The 16,602-nt window shown below is 31.2% G+C and overlaps 1 protein-coding gene across 1 annotated transcript in view; it reads left to right on the forward strand.

The window, feature by feature from the left end:
- LOC129231669 (extended synaptotagmin-2-like) overlaps positions 1-16,602 on the forward strand; it is a 139,196-nt gene that overhangs the window by 108,262 nt on the left and 14,332 nt on the right. Inside the window, exon 30 of the mRNA XM_054866032.1 lies at positions 11,240-11,365. Coding sequence (XP_054722007.1) covers positions 11,240-11,365 — 126 coding nt within the window. The remainder of the gene's footprint in view (positions 1-11,239; positions 11,366-16,602) is intronic.

Consider the following 16,602-nt stretch of genomic DNA (forward strand, 5'->3'; position numbering starts at 1 on the left):
GTTAATTGGGTTATTGCATTTATAAGTTATTAGTCTTGAGCATTCTCTTGCTCATTAAAAGGTTATGGGCAACCTGGACTCTGTTTTCGAAAGCCTATATTTTCAGTAGGACTGGAGATGGAAATGATGTTTTTGACGTCTGTGATAATTTTCGATGGGGGGGGGGGGGCCATATAGAAGATTTTTTTTTGACAAGAGCATACTGATGATAATTAGATTATTAGTGCTCATTGATATTGTCTTCCGACTTTCTGTTGAAATAATGGCGAATCCCCAGATAACTATTGAGAAATTAAATGGCACAAATTATGTGTCATGGGCAGCAGATATGAAATTTGTCCTGATGGAGAAAAACGCCTGGGACATTGTAACTGGTAAGGAAACAGTGCCAGTAGTCTCTAAAGATTCAGGATTTACTGAGAGAGACGTTCGTGAGTTTTTGGCCAGAGAACGAGCGGCATTATCTTTAATATATTTGTTTGTAGACAGCGAATTCAAAAGAATAATAGAGCATTGTGAGTCGCCAGAAAAATCGTGGGAATGTCTAAAAGCACACTTTTATCCTGATAACAGGTGTGTGCATATGAGAACTTTTACTGAGTTAACAAACTGTCGAATTGAGCAAGGCGAATCCATTAATCTCTTCGCATCAAGAATTCGTCGAATTTATGAGAGGATAAAGGGAATCGACAAGAATTTTTCGGAGTCATACTTAAATTTTCAAGTTTTGAGATATCTTCCATCGGAATATGACAGCATTTGCCAATCAATTTTGAGAAAGAAACCCGAGGATTTTTCTTTTGATGCGATAGTACAGGACTTAATTTCTGAAGAGAGCAGATTAAAGCTGAAGGACGAGGATAATATTAGCGCCAACTACGTTGCTCCAAAAGAAAAAAGATCGTGTTATAATTGCGGACGTACAGGCCACATCCGCAAAGATTGTAGTTTTCCAGAGAGGAACCGTGGAGGAAGTCCATCCACAAGCTCCAAGAAGTCAAGTTATGGCCAGAGGAGGTCAAGAGGAAGAAACAGGAACCAGTATACCAGAAGAGGCAGCTCCTCATCGCCGAAAAAGTGTGAGTACCCTTCCAAAACATTTTTTATTTCGGAAGCGAACTTTAACGAGATAGACTGTAATCCTTCATCATGGGCATTTGATTCGGCGGCCAGCCATCACTTTGCAAATAATAAGAACTTTTTCCATAAATATGAACCTGTAAATGATCGAAAGATGGCCGTAGCAGTCCAAAATCATGTTTTTCCAATTGAGGGGGTTGGAGAGATAAAGTTAAAGTTCGGTCCTAAGACCATTAATTTAGTAAATGTGATGTATTCGCCGCATTTGCGAAGAAATTTACTGTCTGGTCCCAGATTTGACCAAGCGGGAGCATGTTTTAAAGGGGGAAAAGGTTTGGTAACTGTATCAGATAATGGCGAAATAATTTTTAAAGCTAAACTATCTAATGGCATTTATTTTGTTAACCCAAAGGTAATTTCAAAAAATGTACATAAAAATGTTAATTATGAAGCTAGTAGTACTGAAAGCTTAGAATTATGGCACAAAAGATTTGCTCATGTAAATGTCGATAATATAAAGAAAACTGCTGAATATAAATGTACTAGGGGTCTACCAGTTTTTAAAAATGATAAAGTAAATTGTAAAGATTGTAAATTAGGAAAGTTCAGACGCGTATCTTTCAAACCAATGGACGAAATTAGATCAAAGAAACCTTTAGAATTAATTTATAGTGACATTTGGGGGCCATCGAGTATTGAAGGTAGAAGAGGTGAACGATACTTTCTTTCAGTTGTTGACGATTATTCCCGTAGAACGTCATTGTACCCATTGAAAAATAAAAATCAGGCAGCAGAAATTCTCATTAATCATATTAAAAGGGCAGAGAGATTTCTGGGAACAAAGCTGAAAGCAATAAGAACTGACAATGGAGGGGAATTTTCAAATACAATTTTAAGTAAATTTTGTCAAAATGAAGGAATAAAACATGAATTCACTAATAGTTATACCCCTGAGCAAAACGGGGCGGCTGAAGTATTTAACAGAACTGTGGCAGATGGTACTAGGGTAATTTTAGAAGAGAGTGGTATAGGTAAAAACTTTTGGCCTGAAGCCATGTTGTATTTCACGTACACGTGGAACCGCGTACGTCATAGAGATCAAAAACTAACTCCTTTTGAGCTATATGGGGGAAAATCACCCTCAATCAGACATTTGAAACCATTTGGATGCGTAGCCTACGTTAGTGTGCCGAAGCAACGTCGGCAAAAGCTTGATCTTAAAGCCCAAAAAGGGATTTTAATTGGGTATGCATTTCGGACAAAAGGGTATCGAATCTGGATTCCAGAAAATGATAAAATTATAGAGACCATAAATGTCAGATTTAATGAGGGAAAATTTTTCAAAGACGAATTTGAGTCTAAACGCAGTGGAGTCGTGATGGGCACCATAGAATGGTTAAATGTACCAAAATCAGATGAAGATGAAATTCCTGATGAGGAAATCTTAAAAATTCCCGAACTACCACCAGTTCATTCAGAAACAGAAGAATCAGATCGGGGGGAAACTGAATCATCAGATGATGAAAGTGATAAATGTTTAAAATTAGCAAAATGGGAAAGAAAAGTCGTACCAAGACCCGATGGGTCTCGTAACGATATCTATTATTTTGAAAAAGGAACCAACAAACGATTGAGATCAATTTATGATGTAAAGAAATATTGCAGAAAAAATAATATTGTTTATCAGCCAGATATATTGCTTTAAAGGTAAAAATACTACTGAAGGAGAGATTGATAACTCTGTAAACAGCAACGTAATTAATGAATTTTCTCAAGCATGACTAGGACATCAAATCATTATTCCTAACACTTACAAACAAGCCCTTAAATCGCGGGAAAAAGACAATTGGATAAGTTCAATGCGGGAAGAATTAAAAGTGATGCAAGATCGCAAAGTGTGGAATCTTGTCGAATTACCGCCTGATTCTACTCCAATTGGTTCTCGCTGGGTTTTTACAGTCAAAAGAAATGAAAATGGGGAAATTTTGAGATACAAAAGTCGCCTAGTAGCTTTAGGGAGTTCTCAATTGAAATATGAGAGTTATGATCTTACGTACTCGCCAGTTGTAAATTTCAGCATTATAAGATTTTTCTTTTCTCTTTTGGTGGTAAAATTAAACTGGGTAAACATCCAATGTGATGTGAAAAATGCTTACCTTTATGCACCTATTTCAGAACCAATTTATATGAAACAACCACCTGGTTTTGTAGAAAAGGGGATGGAAAATTTATATTGTAAACTAAATAAAGCAATTTACGGACTCCACCAAAGTGGACGATTGTGGTTTTACGAAATAGAAAAAAAATTGATTTCAATAGGTTTTTGTAAATTTGAATGGTGTAACTGTGTCTATATTTATAAATCTTCTGTAATTTTACTTTTGTATGTAGATGACATTGTTTTATTTGGAAAGAGTCAAAATGATATACAAACTGTTTTAGATTTGTTACAAAAATACTTTGATCTAAAAATTTTAGGTAAAACTAAAAAATTACTAGGCGTGGAATTTGAGGAGGATTTGAATTGTTTTTCATTAAGTCAAATTGGCTATATTGAAGAAATTTATGAACGTTTTGAGAAATTCAATATCCCTATCTCCTCATTGCCGATAAGTAAAGGTATTATATACACTAAACTAGATTGTCCAAATAACGAGCAAGATGTACAAGATATGTCAAAAATACCGTACAGGAATTTGTTAGGTTGTCTTTCGTTTCTAGCAAACAGAACAAGACCAGACATTAGTTACGCTACAAACATTTTTAGCCAATTCCAAAATAACCCCGGTATAAAGCATTGGGATGGTTTATTAAAATTATTAGGCTATGTTTCTAAAACTATAAATTACAAACTTAAATTACAATGCAATGAAATTCAAGTTGTAACATATTCTGATGCAGATTTCGCCTCTAACAGAGACGATAGAACTTCACTCGGAGGTCAGATTGTTTTCATTAACAAATCGCCGATTTCATGGCGAACATTTAAACAAAAGTGCATTAGTTTATCAACGATGGAATCAGAGTTTATTGCAATGACAGAGGCCGGCAAAGAACTTCTTTGGTTTGATAGAATCATTGATGAATGTGTTAATAAGGGGGTAATTAACAAGGAACACAAAATTAAATCTGTATTAAAAGTTGATAATCAAGCTACAATAGATTTTGTGAGATCACCGATCGAAAATTATAGGACAAAACATATTGATGTAAAGCTTTTTTATATACGCGATTTAATTTATAAAGATATATTTGATGTTGAATTTGTTAGAAGTAAAAATAACATGTCTGATGTATTTACTAAGCCTTTGTCTCGATCTGAACTAATAAAGTTCAATGAAAATGTTTTTGTAATGTAATTGTTTTTGTGATATTTTTAGTAATTTAATTTTTTGAAAATGTAGTAATGTGGGAAAAGTAAACTATTTTTAACTATTGGGAACGGGTTAAAGTTATATATATATATTTTTTGCGTTTTACAGTTTATATTTGTACTGTTCAAATGTGTTTATACCAAGTATTTGTATACTCGCCAAGGTTTTTCAATTTTTGCAGATTGAATGTGTTTATATGACATTGGACTGATTTTTTTTTCGAACTTGTTACTGACTTGGAAAATGGAACAGTTTGAACGGACTGGAATCGGATTGAGTGATATTTTGTTATAAAAGAATTTGCTTGTTGTTGTATTTAACTAATCTACTAATCATGTTTATATTCAAAATCTTTTTGTAAAACTAGAGCTGGTATTGAGATTTGTTAGGAAATGAATTATCTTTAAATGTATAAGAAAATAATGTTCATAAGATGGTGAGAGGGGGGGGGCATTGTTGGCCTAGCGCCCCTTATATGAAATAATTAACGAATTCATCTCACCACTTATCCCACCATAATATCAGTCACTTGCCTAATCATTGAGAAATTTTCAACGATGTTTTTCTTTCTTCTAATGCGGACGCCTGATGACGTATCTCGCACGTGCAGTCGCCGATCTATGACGTCACGACCTTCACGTAATCGGTGATGCATCGTAACAGATCGGCACGTGCCTGATGCTCATTGGCCAGGTGCTATGCTGGCGTGTATCAGGTGATTTGGCGTCCGCATGCAAATGAGTTCACTTACGATAAAAGGAAATGTTTCGAGTAGAAAGGAGACTTCTTCGGTGTTTTCTCTCTGGCAGGTTGACTTGAGTGTTCGTTTGCTTTTATGCAACGATGCGGGTTCTTTTTAATAGATATATAATAGATTGATATAGCTCAGCTCTAGTTCGCGTTATTTCAAATGTTTTTAATTTTTAACTAACTTTACTAAATGACCAAATAAATTTGGTTTTTATTTTTAAGTTGTCTTCAACTATTTTTAATCATGCATTTCTAGTCATACAGTTAATTGGGTTATTGCATTTATAAGTTATTAGTCTTGAGCATTCTCTTGCTCATTAATTTTAACAAAAATAAAAAGATTTTATTTGTTTACCTCTTGACAAAGTGTTCTAAACACCAAAAATTAAAAAAATCGAATTCCCATAGCGGATGCAAAGAGATCGCAATTCTCAAAGTAAAGGTATCAAAAGTATAAAAATGGCTTGTGAAAGAAATATTTTTGATAACATTATTTTAAAATTGCATTTTAGAGTCCTATGATAAACATATCATTAATATCTGTGGACACAGTTGAAGCAAAAAAAAAATAAATAAACCATTGATTCAGCATTTTAATTTTTGACTCATGAAAGAAAATGGAATTTCGCTTTAAAAACTTGATATGAGAGTTCTAACAAAAATAAAGAGACTTTTCATTTATTTGCATCTTAATAAAGCGAAGTTATCTTGAAAAAAGAACAGAATATGATTCTCATGTCATATGTTGAAAGACTGCATTTTTCAAAATGTAGACATCTAAAGGAAAAAAAAGGCAAGTAAAAGAGTTTATTTAAAGTTAATCATCCTTCTTAGCATCGAAAAATCAAACCCATATAATTTTCTCCCAAAATAACAATTAAACATTGCACCGCACCGCCTAATCAGAGTCATTATAAAGGTTTAACGCCAGACGCTAAATGGCGATAATTTTGAAGTTGGTAACCCTCTCTGAAGCGATCATATTTTTTCCCCACCATTCATATTTACTCTCTCTTTGCAGTTCTAAGTTCATTTCGCTGATATAAATTATTATTATTGTTTATTAAATCATGAGCAGGGAGAAAAGTGCTTACCAACGCCTTTTCAGAAAAGTTTACAACAACACCGCTGCTAATTAGCTGTGATAAAACAAACTAACAAAATTATTTAAAACCAAACTTATTTTCCGCTGTTAATTTTTTTCCAAGAAACAAACAACAAGCATTATATTTATTTGGCAGTAGCAACTATTTATCGCTTGCAGGAGCTTCACAAGAGTGCTGATTTTTTTTTCTTTGCAAAATTAGCAGATTTTGTATAAGCTGATCCCTCTAATTTGACTTTAAAAAATGTTCCAAAAATTATCAGTTTAATATGCACTAGTGTGCTTTTAGATTTGCTCTTTCAATAAACAATTTGTGAAAGATCCGTTCTTGTTTATCAGAATTTTGTGAAGGGCCCGTTTTGGTTGATATGGGATTTGGTGAAAGGTCCGTTTTGGTTGATCGGAATTTTGTGAAGGGTCCGTTAACGGACTCAAATATCCTCTGACCTGACCCCTGTTGAATGAATGTGGTTATGATATTTTATGCAGAATTTTTTGAGACATTAAAATTTTGTTCTGTTACTGCAACTATTAGGGTCATTCCATGTCAAATGAACCAAAAAAAAAAAAATTATTTTCAAATTTACCATCTCAAATTTTCATAAAGTTCAGGGATTATACTGTTTGTGTGACATTCTAAATTCAGATCTAATTTTTTAAAAAATTAATCTCTTTTGGTTAATGAGTTATTAATCTTTTATTTCTGTAAAAAAACATGTTTTTTTACTCATCTGTTGCGCTTAAAAATGCTACAATTTTAGTTGTATGGGGTTAATACAGTTAGTTAATAGCTCATTTTAAAGAGAATTGCATGAGCTTTAATTTGACATGCAACTTGTATATTTTTCTTGCATTTTAATTTTTTGTTTTAATTTTTTAAATTTTAAATTAAAATTTTTTTTAAGTTAGTGTCTTTTAAAAATTTTGAAAAAAATATGTTTTTTAATATGTTTTAGTTGATTTATCCTAAAAATTTCAGAGTGGGGACATGATGGGATCAGCAGTTATAGCAAATAATGCAATGGTGCTACTTAGCATTTTTGTTTAAAAATTAAAAAACAATAAATAAATAAATAATACTTTTTTAAATGCACAAAACTATTTTTAACAATTTAAATTTATTTCAAAATATACATGTTTTAGTTTTTTTTAATAATATTGTAAACATTTTGTAGTAAAACTATAAATAGTTCAATTAATTAAAAAACCTTTAAATTTCAAAAACTTAAATTTTGGTTATCTTTTATTCCTTTGAAGTTCAGTAAACAGAACTAGCACAGAAACTTCGAGGATGTAGTTTTGAAATGTATAAACACAAAGTAAAATTGGATACATAAAAATACCTTGTGGCAGATAAGTCTTTCATCTCCTCAGGTTGGAAAGTAGCTTTTTACTCGCCTTTGAACTTTCAGATTCTGAGAGATTATAAACCCTTCCAGTTTTTGTTGTAGGGTCAATTTTGGTTATTATTTCTGTTTTATTTGCAACCAATACATCAGGAATATGAGGGTACTTAAAGGATGGAGAAGGTCCATGAGGTTGTAAAAAACTTACTTTAACCTCCTCATTTTCAATTCCTAAAACACAACCTAGCCACCATTCATTATTATATACACATGTTACAAAACCAACTATATCATTCAATTCCAAATCATCAGCATCATCATGTTTGCTTACTATCTCTTCTTTTGTGTGGTGTGAAAAGGAGTAATATTTAACGAAAACTGCTTTTGTTTTTTGGTCTGTAATTGTAGAACTGTTGAGTTCCTTTCACTGTTATGGCTTCTTCAAACCTTGTTTTTAGAAATGCTAATTCTTTTTCGTAATCTTTTTCTGTTGAATATATGAAATCGATATTTTTAATATTGTCTTTAGACCATTCATATAATTGACTGGGGGTCATAATCTGTTCATTATAGACCATACGAAGATTTGCTTGTGCAGCTAATCGCTTAACTGTGCCGCCTATACCTTCACAAGCATTTTTCCCATGGTATGATGCAAAAAAATTCCATTCTGCTTCAATAGAAAAATCTGCAGTATGGTGACAGAGGTTTACAAAATTCGATTTATTTTTGTACTGGGATGTAACTCCATCTGAGAAATAATGAATTTTGTTCACCCTTTGCAGCAATTTTTGCTTTAAGTATGCTATCATAAGCCTCTGGAACAAATGCACAGCAACTGTATCATGGCACATGCAATCAGAGATAACTAAATTCAGGTGCTGTAACATGGCATTTTCCATGTAGTATACAACAAAAGGATGTATCGTTGCTTGTGCATTGTTCCAGTGGAATCCTTGTGCAGCATCTTGTAGAATGAAAGAGTAGTTCTCAGCAAAATCACATAATACAATATATTGATTTTCAACCAGATTTTTTTTCATATATATGTAAGATAAGCAGATTGTTTGCTAGCAATAAAAGAATGTTTCAGCAGTTTGGGTAAGCTATCGAATAAACAATTTAAGAAATCATCAGTTTGTTTTGTTATTGCTTCAAGTGCAGTCTTATTATCAATTTGCACCCACTGCTTGTATGTTACAGTATCAATGCTGTTTTGCTCAAACGAATCTTCAAAAAGATATTTCAAATTATTAGTATCTGAACAGTTGTTACATTGACGGAAATAACACTTGTCTGTAGGAATTTCGCAAATCATTAAACTAAGTAAGTCTATAAGTTTTGATTGGTTTGTCCCTGTTAATCAATTCTGGTAACTTACACTGAGCCATCATCAATTTTGCATTCTGGTGAATAGCGCATACACAAACTGAATGTGTTCCAGCTGATCCAGCAAGAACACAATTTTTCGGACGAAGTTCACAGAATTTGGAGAATCCTATTTTTTTTTTATCAGGATAATGTTCTTTGAATAGCACTTAAGATTCCCTTAAGGTATTTAAAATTAAAAACTTTTGGAGATGAATTGCTCTTCCATCCACTTTAATAGAAACAAAGTCTTTCTTACCAGGCATCTGACGACTGATTTCATCACATTCATAAAATTGTTTCACTAGATTCGCTGTCTCTGGGCTTAATGCCTTTCCGGGTTTTAGATCAGGAGCAGACATTATTCCTTTGTCCTTCATGAAATTTTTAGCTTTTCTAGCAATGAAATTTGTCACTTTAAATTCGCTTTCTATTTGCTTTAAGGTGCAACTTTCTGGAAGTGTTGTTAAAATTTGCAGTTTTAAGCTTTTGTCAGTTGTACTGGAGAATTTCTCTTTAAGTCGGATAATTATTTCACTATCATAATCGAACTTTATGAGATCATCTGATTTTTTTGAGCTTAAACCAAATAGTTGAGTTCCTAGAACTTCAGTGATCTTAGTTAATTTTGCCTGGGGGTATTTCTTTTCACTAAGACGAATTTTTTTATGGGAGTTTCATCAATTACTCCAAGACTTTCATTTAAAATTTCAATAGCTTTAGACTTTTCTGGAGTTGAAATTTCAATCTCATGATCTGTTTCACTCAGAGCTTCATCTGAACTTTCTTTATAATCTGAGGTAACTAAAGGTAATTTTTGTACAGCTTTGGCAAGTATCACATATTTTATAGACTACAATTACTTCCTTATAATGCTTTGATACATTATTACTCATAGTTCTTAAATTTTTCTTGTAATAGTCATGTCCAGGCTTCTTAAATGAATTGCAGCAGTACAAAGAAATAATTTTTGAAGTCCCTGCTTCAGTCATGTTTTTTTTTCTTTAAATCTTGGTTAAAAGGTCATTATTAAATTCCAATAAGCACTCTTGAAAATTTGCACAAAAATATTTTAAAGTAATCAACTTTTATAACTATTAAAATATGAGAACATCTATTGAAAAACAAACAATTAAGCAAAATTTAAAAAATCACAATTATCAATACATGAAAAACAACCTACTTTACTATTTGAAAGCCAGAATAAGAATGAACAGCTTTCTTCAACTATTGGACTTAATGCATCACACACCTGTTAGAACATGTCAGGGAGTGTTTCAACACTTGTGTAAACAAGCTGCTGCATGATCTGCCTGTTCATTAAATGGTTTTAATGCATTTCATTTTCAATTTTTAATTATATTTTAATTTATATCATAATTTTGAAATAAAATGTTGCCAAATTAGAAATTGCTTAATTAAAATTAAAAAATAATTTTAAAGAAAATTTAAAATAAAAGTAATTTTAAAAAGTAAGAGATTAATTTAAAAAAATGATTTTAAAAAAGTAAAAGAAAATAATTAAAAAAAAGTCTAATAAAAAAAACACACACACATATATATATATATATATATATATATATATATATATATATATATATATATATATATATAATATATATATATATATATGTATTTACAAAAAAAGTGTCATTGCATTATTTGCTATAACTGCTGATCCCATCATGTCCCCACTCTGAAATTTTTAGGATGTATTTATTAAAACATATTAAAAAACATATTTTTTTCAAAATTTTTAGGACACTAACTTTAAAAAAATTTAAATTTTAAATTTTAAAATTAAAAAAAAATATTGAAAATTCAAGAGAAATATGCAAGTTGCATGTCAAATTAAAGCTCATGCAATTCTCTTTAAAATGAGCTATTAACCAACTGTATTGACCCCATAGAACTAAAATTGTAGCATTTTTAAGCACAACAGATGAGTAAAAAAACATGAGTTTTTACACATTTAAAAAATTAATAACTCATTAACCAAAAAAGATAGATTTTTTTAAAAAGTAGATCTGAATTTAGAATGTCAAACAGTATAATCCCTGAAAGTTTCATGAAAATCTGAGATGGTCATTTTGAGTGATTGGTTGATTTGACATGGAATGACCCTATAGTGATATATATTATTGTTTTATATTATTGATTTGCTGTTTTAAAATGATCAGTTATATTAATTTCTCTTTAAAATGTTTTTCTTTTAGCATAAGTGGTGATAGCATCAAGAGCAACCGTAGCATTCGAAGTAATTCTGGAATAACTAAAATTCAACTTACTATTCGCTACAGTATTCCTAGAAACAAATTAGTGGTTGTGGTTCATAAAGCAAAGTAAGTTATAGCAATTAGTAGTGCACTAACAGGCTAAAGTATCTGTAAATTTCCTGATTTTAAATCAAGATCCCTGCAGGGTTTCCCTGCTCTTTAATAAGCCCTTAAAAAAACCCTTATTTGCTTTGAAAATATTAGGGTCCCTTAAAAAGGCATTATTTCTTACTTTTAAAAACCTTAAAGTAGATAAAAGCTTTTATTTTTACTCATACTTTGAGCTATCAATTTCTTTGAATCATGTTTTTTGTTTTAAATTTTAGATATGTGTAATCAATTCAAACTATTAACTATTTCTTCATCATAGGCAAAAAAATAAATAAGAGGAGTAGAATGCCCCCTTTTTCTTGGTAGTAATGAACAGCCAACTACCAATCACAATCGGGTTTTGCAGATTTTAATTTTGCATTGGGACAAAAAATTATTCCATAATTTTGTGCATGTTCATCTTTTATCTTTGTATTTTAAAATATTAAAAGAGGTAAATGCTTTTAATTGCTTTGACAATAAAAGTTTTTAAAACTATGAATGTCCAATACCAAAAAACTATAGTTATGTATAGTTTTATTAGCTATCATGGCAGGGTGTCTACAGTTCTATAAACTCTTAAACTTCTGGAGTAGGTCTTGAAAATTGTAAATGTCAAAATTTGTTCTACAATTAAGATAAAAACTTAATTGAGATTAAAAAAACTTTTTAACTTGGGGGGGGGGGCAACTCAGGAGAAAAGTTATAGTTTAAGGAAGTATCAAAACTTTTTATTCATTTATTTTCTTTTGAAATGTGTATTACATTTCATACATTTAAACAAGAAATAAAGTTAATATCTAATTTAGTTTATGTGAGGTACCTAACAGAAAAGCAAACTTTTTCTTCGAACACTATAAAAATTTTCAAAGGACTAGGGGCGAGCGGGGCTAGAAGTTCTGTTTTTCAAGCAAGCTTAAAATTTGTTATGAAAACGCAGTTCAAGAATTATTATTTTGATATTAAAATATAGTAATATGTGTTCCTATGATGTAACAACTCTTTTTTGTGCAATATTTTGTAAGATTTTTTTATAATTAATTTTATCGTACCAAAATTCGAGATGGAACAACTTGCCCTTTCTTGGGGCTAGTTGTTCCACGGGTGGGGCAAGTTGTTTCGATATTAACAAGACCATGTTTAACAATGATGATTTCGAGATGAACATCTTTTTGGGACAAGTAATTTGTTAAAGGTATAATTTGTGATTTAAAAAAAACTTGGATTAAAAAGAAGTGTTTATTTAAAGGCTAATAAGCAATATTGTCCGAATAATCAATATTTTTTTTAAACTTAAAACAAACTAAACTTATTTTACATTTTAGCATTGATAACTTATATTTAAAGGTTTAATGATTGCCTTTTAAGAACAAATACACATATTAAGTCACAGTTAATAAGTATACTAACATTGTAATATATTAACATAGAAAATATAGTAAGAAAGAAAAATTTAGAAAAATTAATAAAATATTTAACAGCTGTTGTAGCTATTAAGCTATGATAACTAGTTCAGTCTGCAATCATGACAGAAAACCATTTTTGACTATAACTGATATGATACTTAAACAAGGTCAGTGCAAATGATAACAATGAACTCCTAATAACTCGCTGGCGTATATTGTTGCCGTGAATGTCTTTATTTATTGTTTATTTATTTATTTATTTTTGTGTTTATAAATTACTGAATATAGAAAATACTCATTTTAACTTAACATGGGCAAGATCTATTTTTAGACACTCCAATTTCTTTCTTCCCCTTTTTTCATAAAAACATCAAACTCTCCTCAGTCACCGAAACCTGACTAGTTGAAACCCGATTTTTTCATCTACACTCCATATGCTTGTAAATGAGTGACCAAGCCAGTTTTGCTAGAAAAAAATTCTTCTGCTTTACATTTACTAGTGTTTTTAATTTACTCTTCTGATAATGAGAGTCCTACGCAAATTTGATTAGGCTGAACTCACAAAGGAGCAGCTATAGTGTCTGGCTATCATGATGGCCAAACAAGTAACGCCTAGACAGATCCAAGTGCGTAGGATATGATCTGTTTACTGAGACATCTGCCTTGTCTGAGCAACTTTGAACTGTTTTGCCTCTTTGGCTACTTTCTTAAACCACCGCAAGGTGGCGTAATCAACTAGTTTTGCAAATTTCATGTTTTCATATAAAAGTATGAAATATATTTTGATCTTCAAAAATTTCATATTCTTCTATCTGTGTATAAGAGAATGATCAAATATTTTCAAAGAATCACCGGTGAGAGTCGACATTCTCCAATTTCTATATTTCACGGTAATGAATATATACATATAATATTTATTTATATGTGTTTTTGTTTACTACACAGCTGCTGGATAAATAGGTGCAAGGAGCTCCTTGCCCCAGGAAAAAGGAACAACTAGCCCCACAAGCACAAGTCCTTGAAAAATTAAATTATTGGTTAGATAATAGGTCATACGCCCTTGAAAAACCTTGAAAAGTGCTTGAAAAAAAAGTTCTTTTTCAAATGCTTGAAAAAGTTTTAAAACCTTGAAAAAGTTTCTCAGTGCTTAAATTCTTTCAAATTCATCAAATTGGCTTAAAGTTTTTTAAAAAGTATTTCACCAATGCAATTTTTTGAACATGTGTTCGATTTGCAACATTACAAAAAATTGCTTCCATGTTTGAGATTTCAATCCTTTTGCAGCTTATGAATACTTTGAAGTTTTTTACAGTGATTTGCCCTATGTTGTGCTAAAAAGGGAGAGGATGGATAAAAAATAGGCTGCTTTGAAGAAACTAGTTGATGTCAATGATTTATTGAAGTGTGATAGGCCCTCCTTTTCTATGCTTTCCATTCTAGCCATACCTCACAGCAATGCAGAGTGCGAAAGAATATTCAGTAGTGTCAGAAAGGCAAGGACAGAGCTGTGCAGTTCTGTCTGATAATAACCTGGATAATATTTTAGTCATTAAGAAATTACAAAAAAAAAAAAAAAAAGAATGTTCTGAATAAGTTATTGCAATAAAAATTTTTGAATGTTGCTAAGTCAGCAACTTAAGAAAGCTTAAGTTCCAGTAAAAGTAGTTTCAGCAAAAGCAGCTGACTACATTAATTTACAAAAGAAAAAGTAAGATAATACAGCAAGTTATTAGTTTCTTCCAAAAGAATATTTTTAAAGATTAATATTAAATGATGCATCTTACAGAAAAATATTAGACTATATTTTAAAATTGCTCACTTGTATTCTTAAATTTTTAAATGCACAGGCCTGCCTTTTTGAAACTAACTGCTTGTTGTAATCCTATGTTTCTCTTTCGTGAATCCAGTTTTTTTTTTTTTTTTTTCTGTGCTGATTAATTACAAGTAAAGATTTGAAAATATAATGCTTTTAATTTTAACAGTTTGTTGTATGTTGGTTAAAAAAGTGTACAAATACACCCACGGCATGCATTGTAAGATTTTTAAAGAATATATGTTGGCAGTTATGAAAATGTTACGTATGTTGCTTGTGTATACAATGTTTGAAGTACTTGCAGAACAATTTTGGTCAAATGATTTTACGTTGCAGAAAATCGTCAAGTATTCTGCTTTGAGGGTTACAATATTCTTTAAGTATTTCATAATATTAAGCACAAATATTTTTTCTGTTTTGTACAAAATATATTGTTTAATTTTGGTACTTTTAGGTATAGTAAAAAACAATATGTTTTGTATTTTTATTGTTAAATATCAATTATTTGCATCAATTTTTTTGTAATCATTGAAATTGTGATATATTTTATCACATATCAAAAAATTGTTTCATCTCTACGTAAAGTAGTTAATCCATTATTATGTAATGCATATTTTCCGAAATTGCATATTAGGCTAACGCTGGTATTCTCCACTCCTGTCAAAACTCGGACCGAGGCTTAAACCTCGAAGTTGAAAAACTACTTAATTCTCCATTCTGGTTTGGCGTTAAACTCGGTTACAGAACCAACGAAGAACGCCCACTTCCAGAGCTCGGCTTGTGACCGGGACTTCGACGGTTTAAAACTTGATTTCCTTCCCATCATTCCTTTGTGAGCAAACAAAATGAACGACGGTCGTTTGGATTATTTTGAGCGATTTGCAAATGCTAGAAACTATTGATAAACATTCGCTAAACATTCTTGATGTCAGAGAAACAAAGATTAATTACAAAATTTAATCAGAATTAACATTCGTTATAGGTGTTATCAAAAAGTACGGCTGAAAACATTAATGCAATGCTCAACAGAGAGTTGCGAAAAAAATAATTTTTTTTTTTTAAAATTTCAATATTACTGTAGTGCAGAAAAGTCGCCATTGGTAAGCAAATATATATATATTTTTTAATCTGATTTCTTTCTGCCATACCGTTTCTTCGTTTTTTAAACTTTCGCCTCAATTAACAACAAAAACGTTATAAAAGAATACTGCATGAAAAAATAACTATTTAAGGGGGAGATTAGATGCCACTTCTGAGAGAATATCTTAGAACACTTTCGTCCATTACAAGCTATCCTTTATCAAATAATTCCTGGAAAATTGAAAGTAACACGAAAACTTATTATTTTTTTTAATGCAGCATTGCTCCAACCTTAAAATGCTGGTCAAACAATTTTTAAACCGCTAATAGTTTTTTAAACAAATTCTTCACAGAATTATAGTCATATAACATCACAACGGAGCTTTAATAATTGCTAAAGTTTTGTTTTAAATTTGTGAAAAATGTGACAAAATAGCACTTGCCATTATTTTTATGAGTTTGGGGAAATGAAAAATGGTCTGTAAGCATAATAATCAGGAGTGCTCATCCCGGCTAGGGGAGGAGGGGGGGGTCATGGCGCAGAATATGCCATGAAATTTTTCAGGGGGGGGGGGGGGGGTTTAAGGAATAATTTCTTTTTTTAGAGGGGTCATCCAATTTGGGGGGTCTTTGTAGTGTTTGGGAGGGAGGAGTGTGCCCTTGCTCTTATTGGGGCAGCCCTGGAAAAATCAATTGCTTTTCTTAAACAGTTCTGATGCAACTTTTTTACTCAGATCAATTATTGAAGTAGCAAGGTATCTTGTCCAATTGAGAGACCAAATTACATAAATCATTCCCAGACAGAAAATGACAGAATGAAGCTGAATGTTCCACAAAATTTCAATGTGCAACACAATAATATCTAAACGAATTTAAAATTTTCTTTGTTTCAAATAATTATAAATAAAACAGTT

This window comes from Uloborus diversus, chromosome 10, assembly GCF_026930045.1.
Source record: "Uloborus diversus isolate 005 chromosome 10, Udiv.v.3.1, whole genome shotgun sequence".
NCBI classification, from domain to species: Eukaryota; Metazoa; Arthropoda; class Arachnida; order Araneae; family Uloboridae; genus Uloborus; species Uloborus diversus.